This window comes from Pelmatolapia mariae, linkage group LG2, assembly GCF_036321145.2.
Source record: "Pelmatolapia mariae isolate MD_Pm_ZW linkage group LG2, Pm_UMD_F_2, whole genome shotgun sequence".
NCBI classification, from domain to species: Eukaryota; Metazoa; Chordata; class Actinopteri; order Cichliformes; family Cichlidae; genus Pelmatolapia; species Pelmatolapia mariae.
In genome coordinates, this window is record NC_086228.1 from 7,267,308 (window position 1) to 7,295,076 (window position 27,769).

The following is a 27,769-nucleotide window of genomic DNA, read 5'->3' on the forward strand; positions in this document are numbered from 1 at the left end:
ACCCACACAGTGCTGGTCTCCTTTTTATGATCATTATTTTTTATTGTCCATGAGACTGATCGCTGGATAAATGATTTAGGCTCATAAAAGAGGGATTCAACATTTCTCTGAAGACTTAAAGATGTAAACACACTAAACACAGTCCCACAAGATACTGAGTTTAAACATTTGATAACAGTTACTCAGTTAAGCAGAAAACTGAGTGAAGTGGTTAACTTATCAAAAAGTAGCCTGTAGAGTACCATTCATTACTTTATATTTTGTCTCTAAGGAACCAGACTTCCTGTGGGTCTTTCAAAGTTTATCTTTTGAAAGTGGCTGCTTCTTTAGCGATTTTCAATCCAGTCCTTGTACCCAACCATTGTCAGAGGAATGTTTGTGTTGTTTTCAATTAAGCCACTTAACACTAACATATGAAACATTTACAAGGGATCTACCAGTGTTGTATCTTCCAAGTCAAACAAGGACTGGTTTGGGACTGCACTTCAGCCAATGCAAGCATACTGCCAATGCAGTAAAGACATACAATAGAACTATCAGTCATGGATTGGCCTCCCCAGAGCCCCAAACCTCAACATTACTGAAGCAGTGTGGGATCATCATGACAGAGAACGAAACAAAAGGTATCTCTGAATGTTGTTTAAGAAGCCTGGAGAAGTATTGCTGAAGAATACTTAGTATCACTGCACCCGATTTATATTTTCCCAGCAAATTATAAAGAAATGGGTGACTCAAGACTTTTGCAGAGCACAACATAAATGCGAACTGCATCTCTTTTTTTGGGATGTTTGACTAGACAGGCAATCAGATACCAGCAAACTTGTATTTTAATACCATCTACATCTTAGCGGTGCATGGGTAGAGGCTTCATGGGTTAAAAAAAAAAAAGAGAGAGATCAGAGAAGCAGCAGTTTTTGTAAATTTTATTGTGAAAAATCAAACAGACTGCTAGATCAATATATATATTGATACAATGTTAATGGCCAGTAGTTCTGTTCAGCTGCAATTGTGATTCTTGAACCATGTTGGAAGTCTGCAGTTCATTCAGCCCACATGACAAAGACAAGTGAAAAAAAACTGCCCTCCTTTGAAGCCCCACCCCCCCAATTACTACCTTGTGGTGTATAAAAAAAAAAAAAAAAGACTTCTTACTCTAAAAGTGAAATAAGAAAACTAAAAATACAAAACTTTGGTCTGCTTCCCTTGACTGGCTGTTTTCACAAATTCATTTCAGCCACAGAGGGCAGAAACAATCAGCTGTTTAAAAACTTAAACAGAAAAAAAAATCTACAAAAAACAGGTTAACCTCGCTCCTATTGAAGAAAGATAATATCAATGTCATCAAAATAGGAAAGTTAGCCCAGTACTCACATTTTTGTCAGTTGCTTATATTGTAGCTGAACCTCTGCTTCAAAGGCACGTCAGCTTTTACCTCCCTTACTCTCACGTCTTACATGTACAATGAAAACAGAACAAACACACTGACCTTAAATACAGAGTTAACCAAAATCAGAAAAAAAAAATAAAATTGGAAAACAACTAGACAAGTTTGAGCATACTGTGTAACAGCGATAAAGGACTTCCTTCATCGAAGCGCTGATTTGTCCCTCCCCATCTAATCAAATGTACAGTCTTCCCAAACTCAAACCTTCACTGCCCCCAAAACAACCTACACTATCTCTGTACTCTGCGCTGTGCAGCTGGTACTTGTTTACGTAGGTATGAAATGTATGCGCTGTGTGCATGTAGTGGAGTGGTCTTCAGAGGCCGGCGGTTTGAGGAGACGAGTAAGGGCGCGTTAGTTTGGATTCGTGGGCCTTCAGCGTCCCAATGGCGTCCTTCACTGCGTGATAGATGATGTTCTTCACCTGAGGGTAAAAAATACAACAAAACAGCAGGTGAGACAACACCAGACACAAAACACCTCACACAGATTAGAAATGATAACTTTTCAATGCTGCTGTGAGAAAAAAAATGTTCTTTTATTATCTTTCTTTGAAGAGTATCATCGTGCTTTTCCTTTTATTTAACAAAAACATAGCAATGTTATATGTAAACACACGCTGTGCTGTGTTTGACTATAAAACAGAGACAGAACAATCAGCTTTTCCCACTGAGAACTCTATAAACGTGCTGCTCTGTTATAGTGAAGAATGGCCTCGTATTTGACGCTTCATTGTGTTTAATAGAAACTTCCACCTTTGTAACAGTGTATACACTCACTGATCACTTTGTTACACCTGTTCAGCTGCTGGTTAATGCAAATATCTAATCAGCCAATCACATGACAGTAACTCAGTGGAGCTACATGTGTAGACATGGTCAAACTGAGTATCTGAATGGGCAAGAAAGGTGATTTAGGTGACTTTAAACATTTATCTGCTGGGATTTTCCCACACAACAATCTCCTGGGCTTATAGGGAATGGGTCTGAAAAAAGTCGGAATTTCAAAGAACATGAAAAAATGGATCCATCCAACTTTAGGCCACTCAGTACTAGCTGAGCAACACCGAAGCAATCTCACAAAGCACTAATCATCTCAAAGAGGCTTTGCAAACATGACCAAGAGTTCACTGCACTCAAACTGCCTCCACAGTTAACAGATCCCAGTCCAACAGAGCACCTGATGTGCTCAGAAGATTCCCATCATGGATGTAGAAACTGTGTGATGCTGTCATGTCAATGTGAATGAAAATCTGAGGAATGTTTCCAGCACCTTGTTGAATCTATGCCATGAAAAATTAAAACTAATCTAAAGACAACCCCATTAGCAGCCAGGTGTAAATAATGAAGTGTCCGCTAAGTGTGTATATATACACAAGGGTTAAAAGAACAGACACAAGAGTGTATGAAAGGTATACAATATAATATGTACCTGTTTCTTTAAACCCTTCCATTTTTAACACTTTATAATGCTGCTCAGGCTTCAGCCCCAGTTTATAGATAACATACTGGTAACCAATCTTAATTTTATAGTTTTTAAATAACTGTCAGCAACTAATAAACTCTGTGTTCCGATAAAAAGATCATAAAACTGTGAACAGTTAAGTAGAGTAAACTATGGCCTACAGCTTCAAGCGACACAAGCAAACATCGTCCTCAAGTCTAAACCATCCAAATAAGACATATAAAATACACACAGAGGAAAAACACACCCACCTGGAGTTTATCTTCATGGTTTGTGTGAGTAGTGGACAGGTGTCTGAACTCCTGGGTCAGCCTGAAACAGTGCCTCACATGCTCGGGAGACACAAAGTCCTCCGCCACCTTGATACAGCTGTACAGGTTGTGCACCTGAGTGTGCAGAAATGACAAATGTGTTCATGGAGGTGTGAGAAAAATCACAAAACACAGGCAGGTCTGTTGAATCACAGGGTATGTGTACAGCTCTACTTTTCATATAAAAACAGTCTGACCTGGTGGGGAGCTCCAGCAGGGATAAATACAGCATCTCCTAAGAACTGTACAATGGCCCAACCCTGGACGCCATATTCTTCGTAGAGCCTGCGGCGGAGCACCTGGTCCAGGTACCAGCTCTGGTCATGAATCGGGTCGTGATCTGGCGGGTTCTCTTGACCTTGTTCTTCTCCCACCTGCGAAAGGTCAGGACAAGCCATTGCTTAGAAAGAATGAGCTTTTAACTAAAGTTCCCCGACTGGCTGATTTTTGTTTGTGAACTTAAATCATCTTCTGCAGAAATTGAGCTATCGTTCTACCCCAGTTTTATTTATCTAATGACAATCCTGTCCTCACAGTTTATGGTTACAAAGTGTTACGACTACAGCTAGCGACAGGCCAGCCTGAAACAGATCTGCTGGCTTGCTGACCTTGCGAAGCAGCTCCCTGATTTTCTCTGCGTCCTTGGCAGCGTAGATGTGCCAGAGAGCTCCAGGCTTCTCCTTTCCCTCGTGCACCCTCCTCTTCGTCATTTCGTCCACATCGCCTTCCTCAATGGTGGTCAAGACCTCTGGAGACCAAACATAAACAAACAACAGTTGTAATCAGCACTGTCTCCATAACAGCTGTAACAGAAGTTAGTTTATTTGACTTTTAGTGGCCTCTTTAAATTAGCTTTTGCACTGTGATTGCTAAATGTTTCCACAGCATTACTTGATTCCAATTCCATGAATGACTAAGCTTGAAAGTGCTGGGACAGTGATTGGAAGTGTTAAATCTACATATTTTTTTTCTTTAAATAGAACAATTTCATTCATATACATCCATCACAGACTTTTTTCTTGACAGAAACGGTGCAGGGTTGTAGTTCTCAACTGGTGACAAATGACCTTACAATACTGTAAGAGTTTTATTCTGAAGTGCACTAAAAGCTCTGAATCTGCATCTTCCATGACACAAGCATGCCAAGCAGCAGGCCTGTGTGCTCATGGGTTTTCAATGAACTGTGACCACCGTATTTCCTCAAATACTGACCATGCCTTTTATGTACCTCAACTGCTGAAGCAGGTCTGTATCAAGAGTAGGGCTGCCACGATTAGTCGACTAGTCACGATTACGTCCACTATCAAAATCGTCGATGACTAATTTAATAGTCGACGCGTCGTTTGAAGCTTTTTAAGATCTTAAGAGTGAGCACCGCATGTACAAGGATTCCAGCTGCTGTTTAACCCCGATGAAGAAGAAGCAGTGTCCGGTAGCTGTGTTCAAATTCAGGAACCGCATCCTCCTGAGGCCGATTACGTTACAGCGACACGACGAAGGCTGTCCAAATTCGAAGACTCCTCCAAACGCGTCCTTCATTTCCCCAGATTTGAAGGATGGGTCGGATGTATCCTTCGTAGCCCAACCTATCCCAGAATTCATAGCGCGGCCCTGCTCAGTTTCCAACAATGGCGGCAGCTACTTAGTTTTAATATTGCTTTTATTATTCTTTCTGGGTCAAAAAATAAACTTTTAACATATTTTCAGGCGAGAATGTAGCTGTGTAAACTTCAAATATCTGCTCGGTTTACCAAGACATCACATATTTTCAAAAGCGCTCCGATATTTTCGGAGACGTCTGTTACCCACCAGCTCGATAGCTAGCCGGGGTTCAAGGCTCACTAGAGCCGGTGAGAACACCGGACTCCCAGCAAATCGTTTTCGGTCTATCGCTACTCAGGTTAAACATGATATATAAGTCACCTAGATAACTTAAAAATGTTATTGTTTGGCTTTTTTCAGTGTTTTATTTGTTCCTGAGTAAATCAGTTTGGCTGAGATTAAAGTTGTAGTTTTTACACAGCTGAATAAACGTCAAGCAGACAGCTGATTATCAGAAGTGTGAGATGCTCGAGAATATACTCCGGTGTCCTGTTATATTTTAGACAGCAAGGAGCAGATGGCTGAGTTTATTAAACTTCACCGAAACAATCTGCAAATTTCATTAAAATTTAATAAACTATCATCTTGTCTTTATTTTTAGTTAGCACATACCTTAAACACTTCAAGCTGTAAGCTAATGATAGTTATATAAGAGCAGATATGCTGAAGCAATAAGCTGTACGTTTTACGTCCAATGGATGCATGATCTGATTAGTCGACTAATCGCAAAAATAATCGGTGACTAGTCGACTATCAAAATAATCGTTTGTGGCAGCCCTAATCAAGAGGCAGGTTTAATTTCTAACGTCTTGTTTTTTGTTTTTAAAAAAGGGTATTTTTGGTCATGCCTCAGTAGGAATCCTTTTAAAGTTAGTGCATTAACATAATTCAAATTAAAAGCCCTTTAGTGTTGCAGTGCACAGAAACGCATTGATGTTAAAGGCATACAACAATTCAAGAGAAGCCAGACAGGGTAAATTGTGCTTCATTTCTTCATGCTGATCACATCCCCCAGGCATTATTGGAGGCCCAGCTTTTAGCTGAATAAAGGTTTTCACTTGAGAAAATACGGTAATTAATATGAATGCTGTTTAAGCATTCACATTATTGAGATCCAAATCTTTGCTATTACTATTTTTCTATTTAATAAACTATATTTCTAGTGCATGAAAGCATTGTACATTTCCTAACTGCAATAATAAAACTTTTTTTTTTTTTTTAATATGTCACTACTAAAAATGTAAATCCTGTGGTCAGACCAGTTGAGAACTACTGGGGCAAAGGACAGGACAAGCTGCAGACTACACAATCACATTTATGACACGTAAACATTCACATTCACAGCCTACTGCTGACTTACACAGCAGCTAAAACTACTGCCTTAATACGAGTCCATGGGACTCTCACCATAATACTGACAGACCTTTGATTCATTAACACGAATCGAAACAAACGCGTGTAATAAAAACCGTCGCGTCAGTGGACTTTCAGCTTTCCCTCACCAAAAACCTGGCTGTGGTCAAAGTTTCTCATTGAAATCTAAACGTGTTTGCATTCAGCAGTAATAAACGTGCCCGTGTACGACTGCAGTTTTTTTCTCTTTACAGCTATAAGTTCAGGTCCCAGGCTACAACAGTCCTTGTATTGTTAATGTTGTTGGGGTCTTATGTATAAAAGAAAAGATACTAAGGATCCGTCTTAAACTGACTTACCAATAATGATGTGCTCATTAGAGTAATATTCTTTGGACTATAATCACAGTGCATCCAATAAAAGTTTTAGGTGCTTTAATGCTTCAAAATGAAAAGAAACATCTGGCTGACTCTTCCTAAACTTTTCCACTGAACATTAAAAGAAAGCTGGAAAACTAAAGTACAATAACCCATCCAGTTTTATCCTGCACAGAGTGGCTTTCTTCTCTATCCACTCTGTACCCTTTCCACTTCCTGGGTCACCACCAGGAAGTGGAAAGGGTGAAAAATATATATAACTTAAAAAGAAAGTAGTAATTTCAGCATAATTAACTTTTGAAAGATAAATCACCAGCTGGATGTGGAGGTCCTATTCCTAATGTTCTTTTTTGCTAACTTTGCTCAATAATGCATAAAAAATCTCTTCCCTCTACTACTCACTTATGTCTTTGCTATTAATTTAAAACCTCATCAACTAAATAAGAATATTAGATAAGCACACTACAGGAAAATGTAGTTTCCTACATTTCCTACTTATCCCTAATTGCGTGTGTGCAGGAGCATGAGAGTCACTCAGATGAGTGAAAAGAAGCCTGCAAAGGGGAACAGGTAATGCCAAATCTAGATGCCCTTCATTCAAACTTTTCTCCCACAGGGTAAGGACCAGAGCACAGCGCACCCACAACTACCAAATCTCCAACCAAATGTGTCACATTTATCTAACCCAACACTGAAAATACACGGAAGGAAAATAAAACAAAACACACGGATCGCCAGAGAGCAGCAATGCGGAAAATTTAAATGCCATATGTGGTTACTTAGTTTAATAAAGCGTGTATTTATATAGAAATCTGGAAAAAGGCGTACAAAAATGCAGCAGCAGAAACTAGCAGATGGTTCCCAGTGCTCTGGCCCCTACTGCACAGATAACAGAAGGATGGAGTGGAGGAGTGAAGAAGGGGAGTTAGTCAAGAAGAAGGGCATGCTACTCAAGTTATACAACTGAAAGTCTACAGACCTTTGCGTCCAGAGATTTCTGCCTCTGTGAATGAGAAATTTTGCCACAATGTAAATGCGCAAGACCCACTGAAGGGTCTTATCAGAATCCAAGCCAAGACAACTAAAACAGTGTAGCTATAATGTTTAGGATGAGGTTGTGGAAAAACTGACAAGGTTGTTCAAGAGCGATAAAGTGAGGAATGAGTGATGAAGTGTTTCAAGAAGAAAGTTGGTTAACTTGTACTCCACTTAATGCTTCACAGGATAATATGCTTTAGTGTGCAAGGTGTGTAATATTGTTACAGAAATACTCTCACATTACAAAAATGTGTGCTTTTGGAAGTCAGGATGGATTTCAAAAACATTCATATATTACAGTAACACATTTTTACTATCAGGAACAGATATACGTGTAAATCTCACTGTCACAAGTCTGGAAAATAAAACAAAACCCTGACATTTAAAGCTTATTCCCATTTACTGCTATAGCTGATTAAGTTTCTCTTTGCTTATATGGTTTTGCACGTTTACTTTTAAGCCATAAATCTGACAGAGACTCCAGATATCTGACCTGTAGTGCTAAATCTGGATGTTCGGGGTTATTTACATGATGGAGTCATACTAGCTAATGTACACTGTCCCTTCTTAAATCAAATGAGCAGCAGAGGCAACAGCGTCGGAGCACCAATGTGACTCTCTTCCATTTACGGAAAGACCACAGAGGTAAAATTTTTAGCTCCTATTTGGTTCATTTTATTGGAAATCGGTTAAATAAAACAATCCTGATCTTCAATGAGTTTGTTGAAGACAGAAAGCAAGACCGTAAAAAAAGGAGACAAAGTGTGTTTAAGTCTACCAACCTTCCTCCTGGTTGTCTTCTCCGTGAGGGATGCCAACATAGACCATGACGTTAACCGCATCAGACACATCCAGGTGGAGGTTAGTGGTTCCCACCTTCCGGTCTTCAGTCGATATTAAGCCTGCAGGTTAAAATAGAGGGAAAAGAGTGATGCGAGATGAATAAATTATATCGCACATAAGGAGAGAAAGACGAAATAATTCCATCAGACGCTGTTCTTACCATAAGCGTTGTACATCTTCGGTCCAAGGTCAGGACGCACAAAAAAGTTAGGCAGGCGCGAAGCGAGATTTAGACGACCGTCTCTTTTTGTGTACTCGGGCAAAGGGAGGTTGTCCATTAAATTGTCAAACCTGGGAAAGGTACAAGAGACATTCCCATCAATAACAGACCTTAAATACAAACAGGCAGAATTTACAGCTGCAAAGCATGAAAATACAAAGAAGAGATAAAATCAGTTAGCTCCTCTATGTGCTTATAAACCAAGCAGTACTATTTAATGTTCATGTAATTGTATGTCTCAGGCACATATCAGATGGCTATAACATGCCAATCAGAAATATATTATTTGAGCTAAGTGTAAACCATAAATAAAAAATTAGCTATAGTTCCATTTGGATGGCTGAAGCGATGCTCGTGAGAGCGAACAACTGCAGAACATCACTGAAACGCTTTCTCTGTAAATGTTTTTGTGTTCCTCACCGTGTGGGCATCATGTCCCTGAAGTCTTCACCTGGAGGCCAGTCCTTTAATTTTAACACCATGGGCCGGCCATCGGCATCTTGCAGTCGCTCTGCATTCATAAAAAACACATTTAGTGACATCTGTCCAGCATCAGAGAAAAACATGCTAGATACAATAATTGGTGATCTCATGGATCCAAGTAACAAATAAAATAATTGAGGAAAAAGAGAGTTCGGATACTCACTGGAAATAACCTCAAAGCCATCCCAGAACTCTCGCACCTTTACATCAGAGATAATAGCACAATTTCTACAATTGACCAGGTCTACGTCCTGGTCTCCAAACTCCTCGCTGAAAGCTTCAGGCCGCCACAACTCAGTCTTCAGACGTTTATGTATCCCTGACACCAACACAGGCTGGCCACAAAGCAGAGGTAATCAGACAGTAACGGGTAAGTTACATCAGTCAATGCAATAAAATTTCAACCCATCGCTCAGTAACATCCATCTCTGCATAATTTTAACACAAAAATCAAAGAATTAGATGAAAGATGAAGTTATGCTTATCATAATTCTTACCTGTCCCTGCTTCCAGCACTCTCTGAAGATCTTCCAGTTGTTGCTGTTGCTGGGATCCTGTAGGCAAAGGAGTCGGCCATCACAAAGCCAGGAGTGTGAGGTATGTGGCTCCAAAACGCTGAGGCCCATTACGCCGTCTTTGCGAGACCCTAACGCTCCGAGTTCTCCGCCTTCAGAGGCCCCGGTGCGACGGCCCTCGGCCTTCTTGGTCTCCACAACTGAGGCGATGATGTGATCCAGGAAGTTTGGAAGGCTGCTCTTCAGCTTGTCACTCTGTCAGGTCACATAAAGATTTTGGGTTACCCAGCTATGTAGTTTTATTCGTAGCTAGCCGATACTATTGTTGAAGGAGTACAGTTTCAGTAGTTTATGCACTAAAATTTACAAAGAATCAGTAGATGGTGGTAATTTTTTAATGATTTACTCCACAACTTGTGCACTTCAGAAATCTGTTGCTTGCTGAAATACAACAAATTGTATTCCTGTTTTCAGCCTCTAAATTTCCATATTTAAATGGACTTGAAGTATAATTTCAAGTTCAGAAACGTAGCTGAAGTATTTGTGTTGATACATACGTTTGAAAAAAAGTGATCAACACTATATCATCACATGGAAAAATGAAAACATTTTACTTACGCCTGCTGAGGTAAAAACAGAGGGGAATGGTACCCCACTCTCTCCAGGGCCTTGGGGCAGTTTTCCTGGTCCGGAGTTGAGCAGGTCCCGGAGACTGGATCCCTCAGGTTTAGACTGGGCCATGCTGGAGCCCAGTAAAAGGCTGTTAAATAGCTTAGGGCTAGAAGCAGAAGGCTTTGACAGAGCACTGAGGGAGTCCAGGCCGAAGGGAGGTCGACTGTCTCGACTCATTATAGAGCGAAGCGAACCGGATTCTGGAGAAAGATGGGAGGAAGGAGCGGCGTTATTCAGATCCTAGGTTGATGTAATCTTTTTCATGCACTAAGATTTTACGCACTCAACACTTGTAACCCACTTCTTACTTACCCTTGGTGTCATCCTTGGCTTTCTGTGTGGCCAAGTCTGCCAGCCAGTGCAGAGCAGAGCTGTTGCCTTCTCCTGATGAGCGCGACTCCTTGGCAGAGGACTGTGTGAGGTTACAGGGGGAGGACGTACCACTGGTGGAGGTACTGGTACTGCCCACACTTTCTCCACCCCCACTGTCTGACGATACTGGTGTCTGTGTGGTTTCTGTTTTGATTGCTGATGTTTCTCCCTCTGATTTTGGAGCGATGCCAGTACCAGAGGTTGCACCTGCGAGGCCACCACCACTGCCCGGTGTGGACTGCTGAGACACACATAACAAGATAGCAGAGTCGTCAGTTTAGGAGCTTTCAAAGTGTAGACATGAGAAAAGAAAGCTCGTAAAGTTGTAAAACTGTACCTGTGAAATCCCATTTGGGGCAGTAGGGCGCACTAGAGGCTTAGTGTGTCGATTGGCACAGGGACAGTTGGCTTTAATACCCCACTTGCCTCTTGCTGAGTGCACCATGTCTCCTATATTGTAAAGAGCTGGAAGAGAAGGACAGTATGATCATCACACCTTTTACTGAACCAATATTTGATCACGGGTAACATTTAATGTTCCTGCGATGGGGGAGTTGATCATAATGTACATGTTACCTGTTCCAGGTATAATTTGTGTAGGCATGAGGTTTTGTGGCTCGTGAGGTTGGCCTTTGGCACACTTCAACCAAGAGAAAACTTCATCCTCCGGAGTTTCGTCTACATCTGAAGGAAAGAATAAAGTCAACACAATTTCCAACACAATAAGCTAAATAAGGAATAAAATAAGACACACTAAACAGCCCTAAAGTTACTCTAATATCACTGCAGTGACTCACCCTCCCTTGGCCTGTTCCTGCGAAGCCGGTAGCAGTCCAGACACACTCCAAACCCACATTTACGACAGACCCAGTGGATATTGAACAGGGTGGTCTCACACACATCGCACATTTCTCTGACGCCTCGCACGGCACGTTTCCAGGCCACTTTCTCTGCAGGACAATCAAAAAATAAGAGGATTAGACTCGTGGCAGACACTTGGAGGCGTTAAACAAAACTCTTATGAGAAAACATGAGCTTGGAGAGATGTCTTTATACTTACGGTGAGGCTCCACCATCATCATGGCCTCCTTCTCAGACATCACCAACTGACAAAACTGATCTCCCACATTGGCCAGGATGTACTTGGATGTGTCGAGGTCGAGGCCCTCATGAACAGCGGGCACAGGTAGCCACAGTCCCATGGCCATAGAATCACTCTGCTGGGGACTTAAGAAACCTTCCACACGCAGCACACCTTTACGAGTGAAAGCCAGCCTAGTCACGAGGAAAAAGAATAAAACATTAAGATCAAAACACAGTTGTTTTTTTCAAAAATAAAGAAATACATAAATAAAATTATAAAGAAAGACAAAGCTGCGTGATCCATACCTTCTGAAGTGGAAAAAACGACAGGCTACATTCGGATCATCATCGTCGTCGCTCTCTTCGCCCGTATTCCGATATTTCCGATAACGCTCCAGGCGGCATTCGCGGCACTTGTGCAAGTGAGGGGCCACATTGATGCAGGAGCCATCTTGAAGAAAGGACTCACCAGACTGCTTTAGACGACGCACCTTGCTCTGATCTTTAAGTACAGACTGACCCACTGGAAAAGAGAGTTTAGTGTTACCTCTCTTGGTAAGCTTGTTTATCACCATTTTAAAAAGTGAGAAGTGGACGAGTCTTACCTTTGAAAGGCTTGTTACGTGGACGGCTCTTAGCGGCCCCCTGGACCTTATTTTTCTGCATGATGGCTCCATCCTTGGCAGAAACAGAAGGTCCTCCTGGGATTTGACCTTTCTCCAGGCCCTCCTCATTGTCACTCAGATCTGAGAGGTCACTGTTGCTGCTGGACTCAGAGTCATGTTTAGATGACTGGCCTCTGTCTTCCAAGCTAAACTTCTGAGACTGGCTCTGGTCGAAGGGCACGGGCACCTCCTCCATTCCGCCAGGGCCAGCATTTCCAAACATCGGGCAGTCTGAGGTGGATGATGGAATCTCGCTAACGTCTTGCTCCTCCTTTGTCTCAGTCCCTTCACTTTGTAACGTCTGAGATGAGGCTGGTGCCGGAGAGGGGGAAGTGCTGGTTGAAGCAGCTGCTGACGATGCTGGGAAAGGAGAAGACAGAATCCCCTTAGGTGGCTCTGCCATAGTGAACAGGTTCGGCTTGCTGTCCAGCGCAGGACCCATGGACTGTGGCTCGGACCCAGTTAGGCCAACGAAAGCTGTGAGGGAGGATTTTTCCCCGTATGCCAAAAATGGATTAGCAGACTCCTTGGAGTTCTGTAGAAAAAGGTTCTGGTGACTCTCTGCAGAATTAAAACCAGACTGCAGCCCTAAGCCAACTACTGAACTTCCATTATTACTGTTCTTTTTAGAAGCACTTTGGGCTCCAGAGGACACTGCTGGACCACCCACATTTAAGCCAGAGCTCCGTCCTCCTGGAGAGCCCCCCATGCCCTGGAAGGGTGATGATGATTTGTTGAACACACCATTTCCCGTTTGCTGGACCTCAGGCACTTTAGGCTGCTCAGGCTTTTTCAGCCCTTCAGTGGGGGCTGCTGGCTTGAAAAGGCTTGGAGGCTCTTTACTCAGGCTCTCAGACACTGCAGTAAAGTAATTGGTGTCCTTGGATTGGGTCTGATCAGCAGTTAGATTTAGGCTGGTGACAGACTTCTGCGACATGCACTGGAAAAACAGGTTCTGGTCTGGCTTAGGCTGAGCCTCAGTCTTTGCTCCACCAAAACTGAAGCCAAAAGGCTTGGGAGCATCCTGAGAGGCTGTGGTAGTGGTAGGAGCTCCGTTGGTCTGTGAGGTAACATCTCCAAATACAGGAGCAGTAGGTCCAGCTTGGGACAAACGAAAGCCTGATGCCGTTTTAGATCCCTGAGGAACAGAAACACAACACGGTTAAGTAAAATAATAGAGATAATAATAATACAGATTGCAAAGAGCAATTTGTTGGAAATGTGTATACAGTATTAATGGTACTTGTTACATCATTGGTTTTACCTCCGTCTGGCTTCCCCAGTTAGAAGTTTTAGAGCTAAAACCCACAGAAGTTGAAAGCGAAACACTGGGAACGCTGTCTTGTGACCAAGAAATGGTGACAGGTCCTGGGGAAACAAGAGCAGCTGTTTTGGAATAAGCTGCGTGGTTGCCCTCCTCTCGTTCGAGCTGGGGGGATGAGGAGGCCTTGGGGGCTGGTGCTCCAGGAACCAAGACTGGCATCTGGCCTAGTGAGGGAAAAGACGCAGTGGAAAAGGGGGAAGGGGCTGGTTTGAGGGGAGGAGGAGTGGGTGTAATGGTGGTGGTCGAGTCTGCTGCTCCCTGCGTGGCGACTGCGCGACCATTTTCTTTGACTTGGCCGGGATATCGAGGAGAGCTAGCGTTTGACTGGTCCATCTGGAGCGAGGAATTAATTGTTGGGGGCGACCCTCGGCCCTGAGGAAAGGTTCCATCTGAAGAGCTTCCATTTTTGGTTGTGCTGCTGACTCTTTCACCAGAGTCTCCAGCCCAAATCCCCATCGCGTCCACTGCAGTTTTGCTGGTGTCGCCGCAGTTTTGTGCGTCTGCTCCGGTATCTGCCGCTCCTTTAAACCGTTTCAAGTTCAAGTCATCCTCACCTTCTGAGGCAGTCCTGCGTCTGCGTCCGCTGTCCCCTTTCATTGTTTCGCTGTCCTTCCTTCGCCGCCCATTCTTGCCAAGCTAAAGGCAGAAAATATTCAGAAATAATTACAAATCTAAATCTCAAATGACTTATTAACTAAACATACAGCACACAGCATCAGGAGAGTTTGATGGATATCGACTACTGAAACAACCCTACCTCCTCCTCTGTCAGCATGACGTGTATCACACGAGGATCAACCATCTGATTTTCTTCTCCCTGCAGCGCAAAAAAAAAAAAAAAAGTGTAGTCATTAAGTAACATTTATTTACGCCATGAACAGTAGAATTTATTTAGGCAAAACATAAACATTACCTTATCCAAGGTAATCTCCATAATGTGAGAGATAGGGTCGTGCTGTGAGACCAGTCCAGTGGCCCAGCACTCTTCAAACTCCGGCTGGTACACACGAACTTTGCGTCCTTGAATGGTGTATGAACCTGAGGACAGGTACAATGGGAAAACAGGACTTGAGACAATTAAATCTACATCCCTCGCGTGTCATTTAAATCTGCCAGAAACAGACATGTTGCTTTTAAATAAAACACAGATGGTTTTTATTCTGAACTCAAATTCCTTCATTCCTCTAACAATAAGGGTGACAGTCTCCAACCTGAGGGCCAGATCCGCTCTGTGAAAGAGACCAGCCCAATAGAGGACTTTGTAAAATGTGAAAAATACAGAGGAGGGCAGCATAATATTTAGGCCTTCCACTATAATTTGCACTAAACAAATTGCAGCAAAGGTATCGCTTCATGGGAATAGTTGTCTGCACTGTTATAGCCCATTTCCACTAGTACCTACTCAGGTCAGATTGGCTTGACTTCACTTTAAGGATTTTCCAGTAGGTGGTGGTACCTAGTACCTACTCAGCCGGGGTTCAAACTGATCTGAGGTCATCTGAAAACACACTGCATGCCACCGATTAGCTAGTCAGTGGAAAGCTAATTAACCCAAGCAGCTGTGTGCTAATGTGCTTGTCTGAGTTGCTGTTGTACCAAATGTGTAAATCACTAAACTACAAAGCCACCCAAACGCCACGTTTAAGAACATCAAATAAATCATAACCAGCAATTTACTAGGCTTAACTAAAATAAGTGCCACTGATTAGAATTCCTTTCAATTTTAATTATGTGACAAACACCCTTAAGACACAACTTCCCAGATGTCAAATCGAGATAAAGGAAATACAAACTGGTGAAGGTTGAATCTTACCCTTCCTGAATATCTCCTGCAGTTCAAAGTCAGTACGCCAGCTGGAGATGGCAGCCTGCAGAGCTGGCTGCTCCAACAGCAAAGGGTGTCTTGCATCTTTATCAACCTGCAAAAGGACAGAAACCAAACTGATCTGAAGCAGTGCTCGCAGTAGAGCTGAAATGTAGAACAAAACATGTATGCAGCTTCACCCTAGATTATTAAGTAAGAAGCACTTAATGAAAACAGACAAATAATTCAATCGGTTTACATTTAAACATGTCAGTGACATTAACATGTATCCTGAGAGATAAATAGTCAATCTGTTTAACGATTGCATGAAATAGAAAACACCAGACGCTAAATCACAAAATGTTGTTGGTACTGTTTGATATACAAGTTCACAAACTTCTTTAACAAACGCTAGAATTTTTGTATACCTCAAACCTTTGGACAGCTTTGTTGTCGGGCAGGAACTCAAAATTCTTGTTTCCAAAATACTCTACAGGAACCAAGGATCCTAAACCCACTCTGTCCACCAGGGAGCGGAAAGTCTGTGGAAAAGGCGAGAGCATGTAATGAGATAAATACAGGGAGAGAACTTACATTAGGTTTATTCAGCTCAACAACCAAAAGGAGTAACAAAAGTATGCATTTATGAATTTTTTTGTATGTTATACAATTTTGTAGATCAGTCTAATAGTTCACCACCAGTTACTTGCCACTATATTTGGTATAATCAGCAACTCGCTACATTTAGGTGTGCAGACATGGTTAATACAACCTCCTTAAGTTCATACTGAGCATCAGAATGGAGGAAAAATGGTCATTCAACTGACTGAATATGGCATGGTTATTGGTTGTTGGTGTCAGACAGGCTGGACTGGGTATTTCAGACACTGCTGATCTACTGGGATTTACCCACAGGACCATCTCTAGCACTTACGGAGAATGGTTTGAAAAAGAAAGTTGCCAGTAAGCAGCAGTTCTTTAGGTAAAAATGCCATGCTGTTGTAGACTGCTTGATAGGATGGCAACGGTAACTTGAACACCCACTTGATGAACCAACATATGCAGAAGAGCATCTCTGAATGCAGAACACATTGAACCTTGACGCAGATGGGCAACATCAGAAGGCTGTTGGGTCTTATTTCTGTCAGCTAAGAACAGGAAACAGAGTCTATGATTCACATAGGCTCACCAAAATTGAACAACAGAGGACTGGAAATATGTTGCCTGGTCTGATGAGTCTCAATTTCTGCTCGAAAATCAATCGGCAGGGTCAGAACTTGGCATAAACAGCATGAAAACATTGATCATTCCTGCCTTGCAGGCTATTGGTGGTTTAATGGTGTGGGGATATTTTCTAGGCATACTCTAATCATCTTATAGCAACAGAGTATCGTTTAAATGCCACAGCCTGCCTGAGTACTGTTGCTGACCAGCTGTATCCTTTTATGCCCACAGTGTGACCATCTTCTGATGGCTGCTTCAAGCAGGATAACACACCATGTCAAAAAATCTCAAGTCATGTCTAACTGGTTTCTTGAACATGACAATGAGTTCACTGTATTGAAATGGCCTCGTCAGACACCAAATCTCAATCCGATAAAGCACCTTTGGGATGTGGTGAAACAGGAGATTTACATCACGGATGTATTAGATGTATGCATTAGTTCTGCAGCTATCAATTATTTTAGTTATCGAGTGTTCGATCAATTATCTGATTAACTGAATATTACTTTGTCATATTAATGAGCAACGATAAATATTCAAAAGAGAGGAAACTGATCTTTCAAACTGCACTACTAATTGCAATTTCTAAAATGGAAACCAATGTTTTAATAGTTTAACTGAATGCGTCTGCCAAAACAATTCAAACCTCTCGTTGTATTTAAATATCATATTAAAATCATATTTTAAAGAAAACAATTTCTTAAATCCAAAGTAACAGTAATTTTTTTAAAAAAAAAAAGAAAGAAAGAAAGAAAAAGGTATATACACAACCTAAGCTGAGGAATAGAATAAAACTGAAGTTTTCCCTGGGCTTTTAAATGCAATATTTTCTACTGCAGAAAACAGACGTTCTAATGGTGTAGATGTAATAATTAATGGTAACAGTTGATGTCAATAATTCAGTGTCCATGTCAGCAGCCTAGAGTTTTACAGGCCCATGTATATTTTTACTGGCCTGCAGTAAAAATATTTTAAATATTTTAAATCACAAATGTGAGTGACACATTCACATTTACATGGTGACAACTGAGCGCTACCAAGTTGTGGATTAACCCGAAGCATTGAACCAAAAACATGCATCAACCATTTTTTAAGATTATTGAAGGTATTCAATGATTTAATGCAGCTCTAATGTGTAACCAACAAATCTTTAGCAACTACCAATAGGAACCAGAATCTTTCAGGAATAGGAAAAGTGAGTGTATAAACTGGCCAATTCAAAACCGAAACGTCTATGAAAGGGTAAAACGGACTGCACATTGACCTGGCCTCGGTTGACTTCTGTTTACTATCTGGAAGATAAGTAACATAAGCAGTTAATGATGTGCTGACTTTCCTGTCTGCCCTCAAGGTGATCATTAAGCCAGTTGTATATGTATGTACTAAGAGTCCATGCGTGAACATATGCAAGCGTTTTGTTTTTTGTTTTTAAATGTGCATGGAGACAATGTTTTGCAATTGCACTGAAACCGTGCAGATCATTCTTTGTTAATTCTTTGTCATACATTGGTCCCAAAATGTTGATGTTGTATACAAGCCTTTTGTTTCTGCCCATAAAACCTCATTTGCAAACAGTTCATAATTGAAAGAGGAGTCATTTTCATATAAATAAGAAAACAGCACTCTCACGCTGATTACAGAAAAAAATACAGAAAAAAAATAATACAATTATAACATTCTTTATGCACTTACATTAAACATGGATGCTCTGATCTTATGCAAGTAAAACATCAAGCACTGAATCAAACTCCATAGCAACTGATTCATTTTGTTGTTGAAATTAAGTTATCATTGCCAATATCCAGCTGCAAGTGTTAGCTGTTTTTCTCCCCAATTCATGTTTGATTGCTCAAAACACGTACAGGGAGATGTAACCTTCAGATTGGACATTATTTTACTTATAGGCAAATGTGCACTGCAGAGCGTACAACGATGACTAAAATAACTCCCAGTGTGGATGTGGAAGGTGAACAACATGTAAATGGCGCTTTAATTTTTTTTTGCCTCCTCTCGATGAGTCGGGAGACACCAGTGTGGGATCAGGTGCACACTTTATTTTCAAATGAATTTCAATGACCCAGAAATTAAAAGAAGAGTTATCCAACTTCTATTCACTTTACATTCCAAGCATAAATCTGATCTAAGTACAGCTCACTCTATTCCCCATTCACAGATGGAGCCCAGACTATTTGGGTGGTTAATGGTTTTGCTTGTTTCCAGCTGAGCACTCACCAGAGCAGGCCAGGCTGGTGCCGGGGCTCCGCTTGTGTCGGTAACGTCGCTACGACAGGCCCAAACAATGGAGTCTTCTACCAGCACAGCTTTCACCCCCTCGTCATACACCTGCACCCAAGAACAGCGCTGCGAAGCATTCTCAAACTCCACAAATACCTGCAGAATCAACCAGAACATACACACAAGGACTGTGAAGTGATGAAGCAAGTGAAATTACTCCAGACTCTAACACTTTCAGGAAATCGCAAGTCTAAACAAACAAAGCAAATCTGATTCCTTAAAAAGGTATTAAAATATCAAATTCGATACAAAGTTACTTAATATATTACCATCACAGGATGTTAAACTGTATTTTGGTTTTGTGAATTAAGTGAACTGCATGCTCCAACAGGTTTATATAACCTATATGTATAATATGTGTAAAATATGTATAATCCACATTTAATTTAACTTAAACTTCAAGGAGGCCAAGTACTGCTAGAGGAAAACTTGAGATATCTTTTGTTATGTTTTCAGGTTAGCCCTCAAAACCCCGGGCTGCTGTTTGGCTTTTTAAGTGAAAAAACATCTGCACATTTACTCAGTAACTGCTCCTTTATGCATCATCTGTGGAAAAGAAAAACTAATTTTTGAAAACTAAGTCCCCTTAACCATGCTGTCCAGCCCAATGAGAAATCTGGAAAAAGATGTGTGATTTGGAGAGTAAATAACAGCCATACAACTATAAGTCATTCAACACTCGCTACAGAAGTGAAGAACACCAAATGGTAAATCCATTTTAGTTCTTGCAGTTCTGGGTGCTACTCTTCTATGAATGTGCCCTGCTTGAAAAATAGTACTGGCTGTGGATACCAAGAACAAGATTAATAAAACCGTCATATTCTGTCCAAATTGTATTAATTTCATTTGTCTTTTTCCCCAGTAACCATAACTGTATTTGCTAGTTCTGAAAAACGAAGCTTTTTAAGATCCCAAAAGACGCAGAAATAAGTAGTAGGATTTAAGAGTGTAATAACGGACTGAAACAGAAGATGGCAGCACTGCACGTACAAGGATTCCAGCTGCCGTTTAACCCCGATGAAGAAGAAGCAGTGTCCAGTATCGTAGCTGTGTTCAAATTCAGGAACCGCATCCTCCTGAGCCCGCATATGTAGGCCAATTACATTACAGCGACACGACGAAGGCTGTCCAAATTCGAAGACTCCTCCAAATGCGTCCTTCATTTCCCCAGATTTGAAGGATGGGTCGGATGTATCCGTCGTGGCCCAACCTATCCCAGAATTCATAGCGCGGCCCTGCTCAGTTTCCAACAATGGCGGCAGCTACTTAGTTTTAATATTACTTTTATTATTCTTTCTGGGTCAAAAAATAAACTTTTAACATCTTTTCAGGCAAGAATGTAGCTGTGTAAACTTCAAATATCTGCTTGGTTTACCAAGACATCACATATTTTCAAAAGCGCTCCGACGTTTTCGGAGACGTCTGTTACCCACTAGCTCGATAGCTAGCCGGGGTTCAAGGCTCACTAGAGCCGGTGAGAACACCGGACTCCCGGCAAATCGTTTTCAAACCCACCGCGGTCTATCGCTACTCAGGTTAAACATGATATATAAGTCACTTAGATAACTTAAAAATGTTATTGTTTGGCTTTTTTCAGTGTTTTATTTGTTCCTGAGTAAATCGGTTTGGCTGAGATTAAAGTTGTAGTTTTTACACAGCTGAATAAACGTCAAGCAGACAACTGATTATCAGAAGTGTGAGATGCTCGAGAATATACTCCGGTGTCCTGATATATTTTAGATAGCAAGGAGCAGACGGCTGAGTTTATTAAACTCCACCGAAACAATCTGCAAATTTCATTAAAATTTAATAAACTATCATCTTGTCTTTATTTTTAGTTAGCACATACCTAAACACTTCAAGCTGTAAGCTAATGATAGTTACATAAGAGCAGATATGCTGAAGCAATAAGCTGTACATTTTACGTCCAGTGGATGCATGATCTGATTAGTCGACTAATCGCAAAAAAAAAATCGGTGACTAGTCGACTATCAAAATAATCGTTTATGGCAGCCCTAGTAGTCATACTATTTTTCTTTGGAGAAAGAGAATTGCAGATGCTCACAAAACACGAGTTGGATATACAAAGTTATTACAGCTGCTCCAAGTGTCAAGAACTGGAGTGAGAAGTGTCATCAAGAAATTGAAAGATTGCCACACAGTACAGAACAAGGACAACCTGGTGAAACATTATGCACACTGGAAGCGTGACCTTTGGCCACATGAGATGAAACTGGAGCTTTTTGGTCACAGACACTCAGCTTATGTTTGGAGAAAGAACATCAAGCCCACGGTGAAACATGGTGGTGGGAGTATTATGCTGAGATGACGCTTCAGTGCTTCTGGAACTAGGAATCTTGTCCCATGGAATAGTGAAGAAAGAAGGATATGTAAAGATTTTGAATGAAAACCTTTTTTACAAATGTAAAAAGAACATTTTCATAGAGACATAATTATTCCGTCATCTGTTACTTTATGCAAATATGCACAATGACTGATTGTTGCCAAAGTTCACATTCAAATGATCGGCTACACAAAGTGACAAAGTAAACATAAGAACACCAGAGCTCCCACTTCTCACAAAGGACTACAGCTGTTTAATGGAGATGCCAGTCTTCCAGACTCCCACCGCCCCTTCTTCTGGTCACATTTGTTTACACTTGGGGTGGGAATATTAGAGCATGTTATTGATTAACACTATCTATGAAACTGATCAGCAATGACCCAGTTTTAATAGGAAAGGTTTCCCCCCAACCTTTTAAACAGTGCATTTGCATAATGACTGAAACTAGCACCAGTGATAAAAAATGGGCTGTGAGGTCAGTTTCTTGATCATTAATTTGCAAGAGAGAGTGAGAGACAGCCCGAATGGCAGCACCAGGTACTTGTAAACTGCCCCCTCGAATACAAACCTCAAAAACTGCCTGTTGTTCAGTTGTATAGCCACATGAAAATAAGCATCTGTTAGACTGCTGGCTGTAAACCAATCTCGCAGGCCAACTTCATTCAAAAGCTGTCTGAGTGTCAGCATCTTGAACTTGCACGTTCGTAGCTATTTGTTTAAGACTCGCAGGTCGAGTATGGGACAAAGCTCTCCCCCTTTTTTTCTAACAACAAAATAACAACTGTACCAACCTTTTTCTTACTCCGAAGGGGAGACCATCGGTATTGCTTTGTTCTGTAATTGCACACTTGTTTCCTCCATTAGTATCACTGCTGCTTCCTTGCAAACACAGGTTTTTACAATTCTGCGGAAACAAGGCGGCTTGGCCCGGAATTCCAAACGGTAACTCGTAGCAATGAGTCCCTAAGCATCCTTAATTGATTGTAACACTGGAACATGCAAGTTCATACAGTTTGTTGCAGGCACCTTTATTGGGGCACACCAATGAAATACAGTGGGGACACTTGATGTGACATCGGCACTTGATGATTTAACACACCCAAACTGGGAGTTACAACCTGAGACATTTTGTGTGCAGGGGCTTTGTGCTTGGGAGACGGTGCTGGGAAAGTACAACGCCTTCTAGGACTGATGCTAGGACTGTGCCTCTTATTGTATCCTTGCCACTGGAGCCCCTCTCCGCTCAATCCCACACCTAGGAAGACTAAGGCTTTTTCATCCTTGGCGTTGGGTCCCACCAGGAGCTTGAATGTGGACCTTTGCTCCAAGCCGAGTGGCATGGAACTCGAGCCGGAGGCTGCGCTCTCACTGAAGGTTCACCCACAGCAGCAGTGGGTGCTGCTCTTGCCCGGCAGCAAAGGAGCAGTAGGACTGTGAGAGCTAGTTAGTTTGGGCTTGGTATGACGTCTGGGGATGATGTCAAGCAGTGCCTCTGTTTGCTTCTTCCACAGATCAAAGCTTTAATGGCTTTGATTGATTGCCCAAATAACTCGGCAACAAATACACAGCCCTGTCATCATGCACATATCATCACAAGTCAAGATGTAAACAGAGGTTTCCTCTTCTAAGATACGCGGAGGGATGAAATCCCATACTGTATGTGTTGTACCGAGTTAATCAACTGAAAGGGAACTATAATTTTATAGGTGAAATGTAGCCGTACTTATTTGGATGCCTGGACATATACTCTGAAGGCAGCAAACTTGCAGAGACAATACCAAGCAAACTGCTTAACCTTCACATAGTGATGTTTTGCCACTGTGCAAGACAATTCATTCTCAAACAACAGGGAAAAACGTTCCAAAACTTGGTACACCCTACGCAAAAGGCAACAGATTTTCTAACTTTGTCCATGTGGCATCAAGCTTTACGGTAATTGTTCAGATTTTAAGGTTTTGCTGCACTCGTCTCATGTATCTGCAGCCTTCCAAATACAGTACTCTATGAAATCCACAGATCTCAGTGTGAAAAGCTTTCACTAGTCCAAATAAATCACAGGTAATAACCGCTTGTCTGCAGCAGATATGGAGAGTATTTGCGGCGAGTAAGTGATCCATGATTTCCATGGTTCTTCAGTTTTACTTTTCCAAAGGTAACAAGAAATAAAAATCACCAACATGTCAAGGATCAATGACATAAAAATAAAAATAAAAATCAACCAAAACCAGTCTCTTCTCAACTTCATCAGATATCTTCACAATCCGGTGTTTCTCTGTATAGACAGGTGCATATGCATTAATGACTAAATACCTATACTCCACCTCCACAGTGTTAGACTGCAGCTCCAAACTACTGTGGCTCTGGAGCTTGTAGTGCATCCACCACAGCTGAAGGTCTAGCATCACCACCTGCTGTCCAAGACAGTGATGTTGGAATACATGTGACAAAAGAAGCATCCTCTCTGGAGAATTATCTGAATGATAGAGGGCCCCTGCAACAGCAACCTGGCAAGCGATCCGGTGCGTAGGGAAAACAGAAGACAGGACAGCCAGGACTAGCAGGTTCGCAGCCACTGGAGTTTCATGGTAACTGTGAGGAGTCTGTCCACTTGTAAACTGACTGCAAAGAGACTCAGTCTCTCAGACAGACTTTGAAAAACTGCCAGATACAACAAAAAGGCCATCTGTTTTCATTTATACAATAAGCGCCATATGTTAAAATCATGAACTGCCAAAGGTCTAAAATGCAGGAATGCAGAAACTTTACTAAAATTAGTTTATTGCTTGATTTTAGTCACTTTTGCCACTATTCTGACAATCTGTTTTTGTCAGAACACCAGCTGCAACAACGTGGTTAGTACTGTTTTAGCTTTTTAAGTCTGCACATATGCTCCTAGGGGATCTAATGTCCTAGGGCAGCGGTCCCCAACCTTTTTTGCGCCACGGACCGGTTTATGGCCGACAATATTTTCACGGACCGGCCTTTAAGGTGTCGCGGATAAATACAACAAAATAAAACTAGTACCGGTACCGGAAAAAAGAAGAATTATTCATAACACACGTGAAAAGACCCAGGAAAACCGAGTTAACGATAAAAACGATAACAAAATAACGCTGAAAACCGATAAAAACCCTGAAAACCATACATTTCACACCTGAGCCTCAACTCTCGCGGCCCGGTACCAAACGACTCATGGACTGGTACCGGTCCGAGGCCCGGGGGTTGGGGACCGCTGTCCTAGGGGATCTAATGTCATTTAATGAAGCAGGAACGACCACAAAGTCAGCTTTGAGTACCCTACCAAATGCCGCTCGTTGCAAAACCTTCTTAATCTAAATTTGGTGTTGCTTTTTATGAATACAGAGCATACGTTCTTCTTTCTTTGTTGTTAGGATCTGGTCCTGACAGCCTGCACTGACATCTATGAGACAAGATAATCAGAAAGCACTTGTGATAAAACATATCAGACAGTTAAAGACGATAAGAAGCAAAAATTCATAAATTTCTGTATGGCATCTACGACTATCAGTCATCTTAGTGGCTGGATCATTATTGTAATTTCATTTGCCTGCCTATTTTATAAATCTTGTGTACCTTCAAGTCCAGATCAAGCTGAGACAACAGGAAGAGAACCTATGATCAACAAGGAGAAGCCATACTAAGGTTTCTGCAGGTTCACCTAGGGAAGGATCATTAACGATTGCCTCCGGCTGTCTTTGTCTCCATGTTACCAGGGTGCCTGGTCCAGTCTGCCATCAGCAGCACACACTAAAGGTGTTGGATGGCTTTGGCCTAACCCCCTGTCTGCAAATGAGGAAGGCTTGACTCTACTCTACTTTACTAGTGACTTCCTTGCAGGTCTTCCAGCTGTGTGGTGCAACTAGGGCCTCTCGTCAGCTGTCTACACCCAGAGAACACCTGCAGTGGAGGCAATGGTTTTTGAGTTGTTAGTTGAAATATGACCCCAACTAACCCATACTGAAGTCACTGGACCATTACCTGTATTCGCAAATGGGCTCAATCGGACTTAGGTCAGACCTTGTAACAGGAAGAGAGCGTTTATGTCATGAACGAACATGTTCTCATATCCACATCTTGTGGGAAACATGTAGAAAGGTTCAGGGTTACAGGGCATATATGATCTAGTGTGGATCTAACTGATAAAATGTGTCCCTTCACAACACGTTTTAATTTATTTATTTGGGTTTCAGTTCAAATACACTCAAAGTTCAGATAAATTCAATGTTTAAAAGACACTGTGATCTTTGGAAAGTTAACTGAATATTGACCAAAAATCATTGTAGTGGGATTTTTTTTTTCTGATCATGGATGAGTGCTGCCCTACAAAGAAGAAAAAACATTACAACTACAAATCTATCCTCCATCTTCTTCACTAGACCACCAACTCACACCTGCCAGCTACACCTCTTTAAAAAGGTTAGCACATAAACAAGCTTTTCACATGTTTTTGGACTGATCAGTTAGCCCACCTATTTTTTCAAAGCTCAGATTTCTTGACATGTCCTTACATGTTCACTGGGTGGTGGGGCTCTGAGAAGTAAACACCGGTGGCATAAACCCTCCCAGCTGGACAGACCCCTGACACATACAGCAAGGTTTAAAAGCATAAAAGGGTGTCCAGTACCACATGTCCAAGTCCTTTTGTTTTGTTTATCATTGACGGAGCAGGTTATCAGAGCAGGAGACGAACATGGAGAGAAGATGTTTTTCATTATGTTTTTATAATTATGCAGACCATCTCATCGACATGCAAGATAAGGGCAGAGCACAGGAACAAGTTCTCACACAAGAAGTAAATTCCTCAGTTTAAGATTTATTTCCCAAGAAAAAACAACAACACACAATTAGGAAATGCACACCTAAGGTCAATAAGTAGTAATGCTACTCTATAGATAAAAGCAACCAAAAAAGAGGACTAAGGAAGGGCTACATTTTTTGTTGTAGCTTGCTTTTTCTAATAAACAAAAAGATAAAACATCGGAAGCGATTACATTTTTTTCTTAAAACTACATTTTTACTTGATAAACAACATTAAAGTAGACAGATTAATCACAAATGCAATTCTCATGCTAATTGTTTAATTAAAAAACGATGTGTTATCTGTTAATGTCAATTTAAATGCATGCTACTGTGATAACCCGCATTTGGACTACAAAGTGCAGCTGTCATGTAGGTCAACCACCGCCACCCAGTTTTCAAAAACTCTCCCAATTGTTGGGCTCGGCAACACTACATTTTCATTCATTCATTCTAATTACCACCCCGAGCAACAGTGTGAATACTTAATAATCTGGACCCAGAGTACGCTCGCAGGGATTCCTGGTTCGCCCCTTTATGAACTTGTAAGGCCTTTAACTAGACAAACCTCAGCCAACGGTGGGAGCTCATCAACCTTTACCGTTGCTCTGTGACTGCCAGCGATTTGTTTCAGTGCAATGAACGCTTAGTTAGCTCTAACCTATCGATGCTTTCCAAATTCGTGCTAAATAGTTAATGAATAACATTGGAGCTGGGTGTCAGAGAGCTGAAAAGCGAACAAAGCAAAGGCCAAAAAAAATCCCCGGCCTCGAGTTTAGCTGCGCCCCAGTGGCTGCGACTTGGAGCTAGCCAGTGTGTCCAAAAGCTAACGTAAAATACTAGCAAATGTAGCATCGGTGCTAGGTAAAAATGTGTTCGCTAATGTAGAGCACATAATAAACAGCTGGTACACTGTGCATGTATGTTAACTGCTGTGTATTTAGCTATGCAGGACGGCATCAGCTGAATGTAAACACTGACCGTTAGCCCCGCTGCAGTGGTTGTTGTTGTCGCCTCCCCGACGCTAACCTCCGGGGCGGCCAGGCCGATGACACTCACTGCCCGCACAGTTCCCCGAAGCCAGTCCCGGGCCCAGGCAGCCTGCTCCGGCTCGGATCCATTCGGGGACCTGCCGTCGTCGAGGAGCAAAAGCAAACGCTTCCCTATCAATTCAAGAGAGTCCTCCATGGTTTGCTCACAGGCTAGCTGCCTCTAGTAAGCCACCATAAACAGTGTTAACTTCTCCGCTTGGGATGGGAACTCGAGAAAGCTAAGGTTAGGGTACGATCGGAAAACAGCTTTAAGCTCGGTGCACAATACGGCTCGATTCGATGGTTGCGCTGCACCCCGGGGACACGCGGCTGAGGACCGGGTCACGCCAGGAATTCACCCAGTCGAAACGTTTTTGTCCTCGGTGTTAACGCGACTATCCAGCTCTGTCCGCCATTTAGCCCTGCAACAATCAAACGCACTCCTCGTATTCAGGCAGCACTGCGGAGACACGGAGAAAGTGTGCGC

General features: G+C 41.9%; 1 protein-coding gene across 3 annotated transcripts; it reads right to left on the reverse strand.

Moving 5' to 3' along the window:
- Positions 1-908: 908 nt before the first annotated feature.
- Positions 909-27,742, reverse strand: kdm3b (lysine (K)-specific demethylase 3B). 3 transcript variants are annotated; one of them, XM_063492198.1, is made up of 25 exons: positions 27,233-27,742; positions 19,027-19,185; positions 15,999-16,112; positions 15,580-15,685; positions 14,680-14,804; positions 14,524-14,583; positions 13,707-14,402; positions 12,383-13,580; positions 12,084-12,300; positions 11,755-11,969; positions 11,492-11,644; positions 11,271-11,378; positions 11,032-11,159; positions 10,635-10,932; positions 10,269-10,522; positions 9,633-9,905; positions 9,299-9,470; positions 9,073-9,163; positions 8,593-8,723; positions 8,372-8,491; positions 7,531-7,554; positions 3,828-3,967; positions 3,417-3,593; positions 3,160-3,294; positions 909-1,868 (listed from the first exon to the last, which is right to left on the reverse strand). In XM_063492198.1, exons 1-25 carry the CDS (start codon positions 27,437-27,439, stop codon positions 1,761-1,763), a joined length of 5,409 nt encoding a protein of 1,802 aa, XP_063348268.1. In that variant the 5' UTR covers positions 27,440-27,742; the 3' UTR covers positions 909-1,760. The 3 variants fall into 3 exon arrangements, with proteins under 3 accessions (XP_063348268.1, XP_063348261.1, XP_063348275.1); XM_063492191.1 differs by having other exon boundaries at positions 10,635-10,935; XM_063492205.1 differs by lacking the exon at positions 7,531-7,554 and having other exon boundaries at positions 10,635-10,935.
- Between the last annotated feature and the right edge of the window lie 27 nt (positions 27,743-27,769).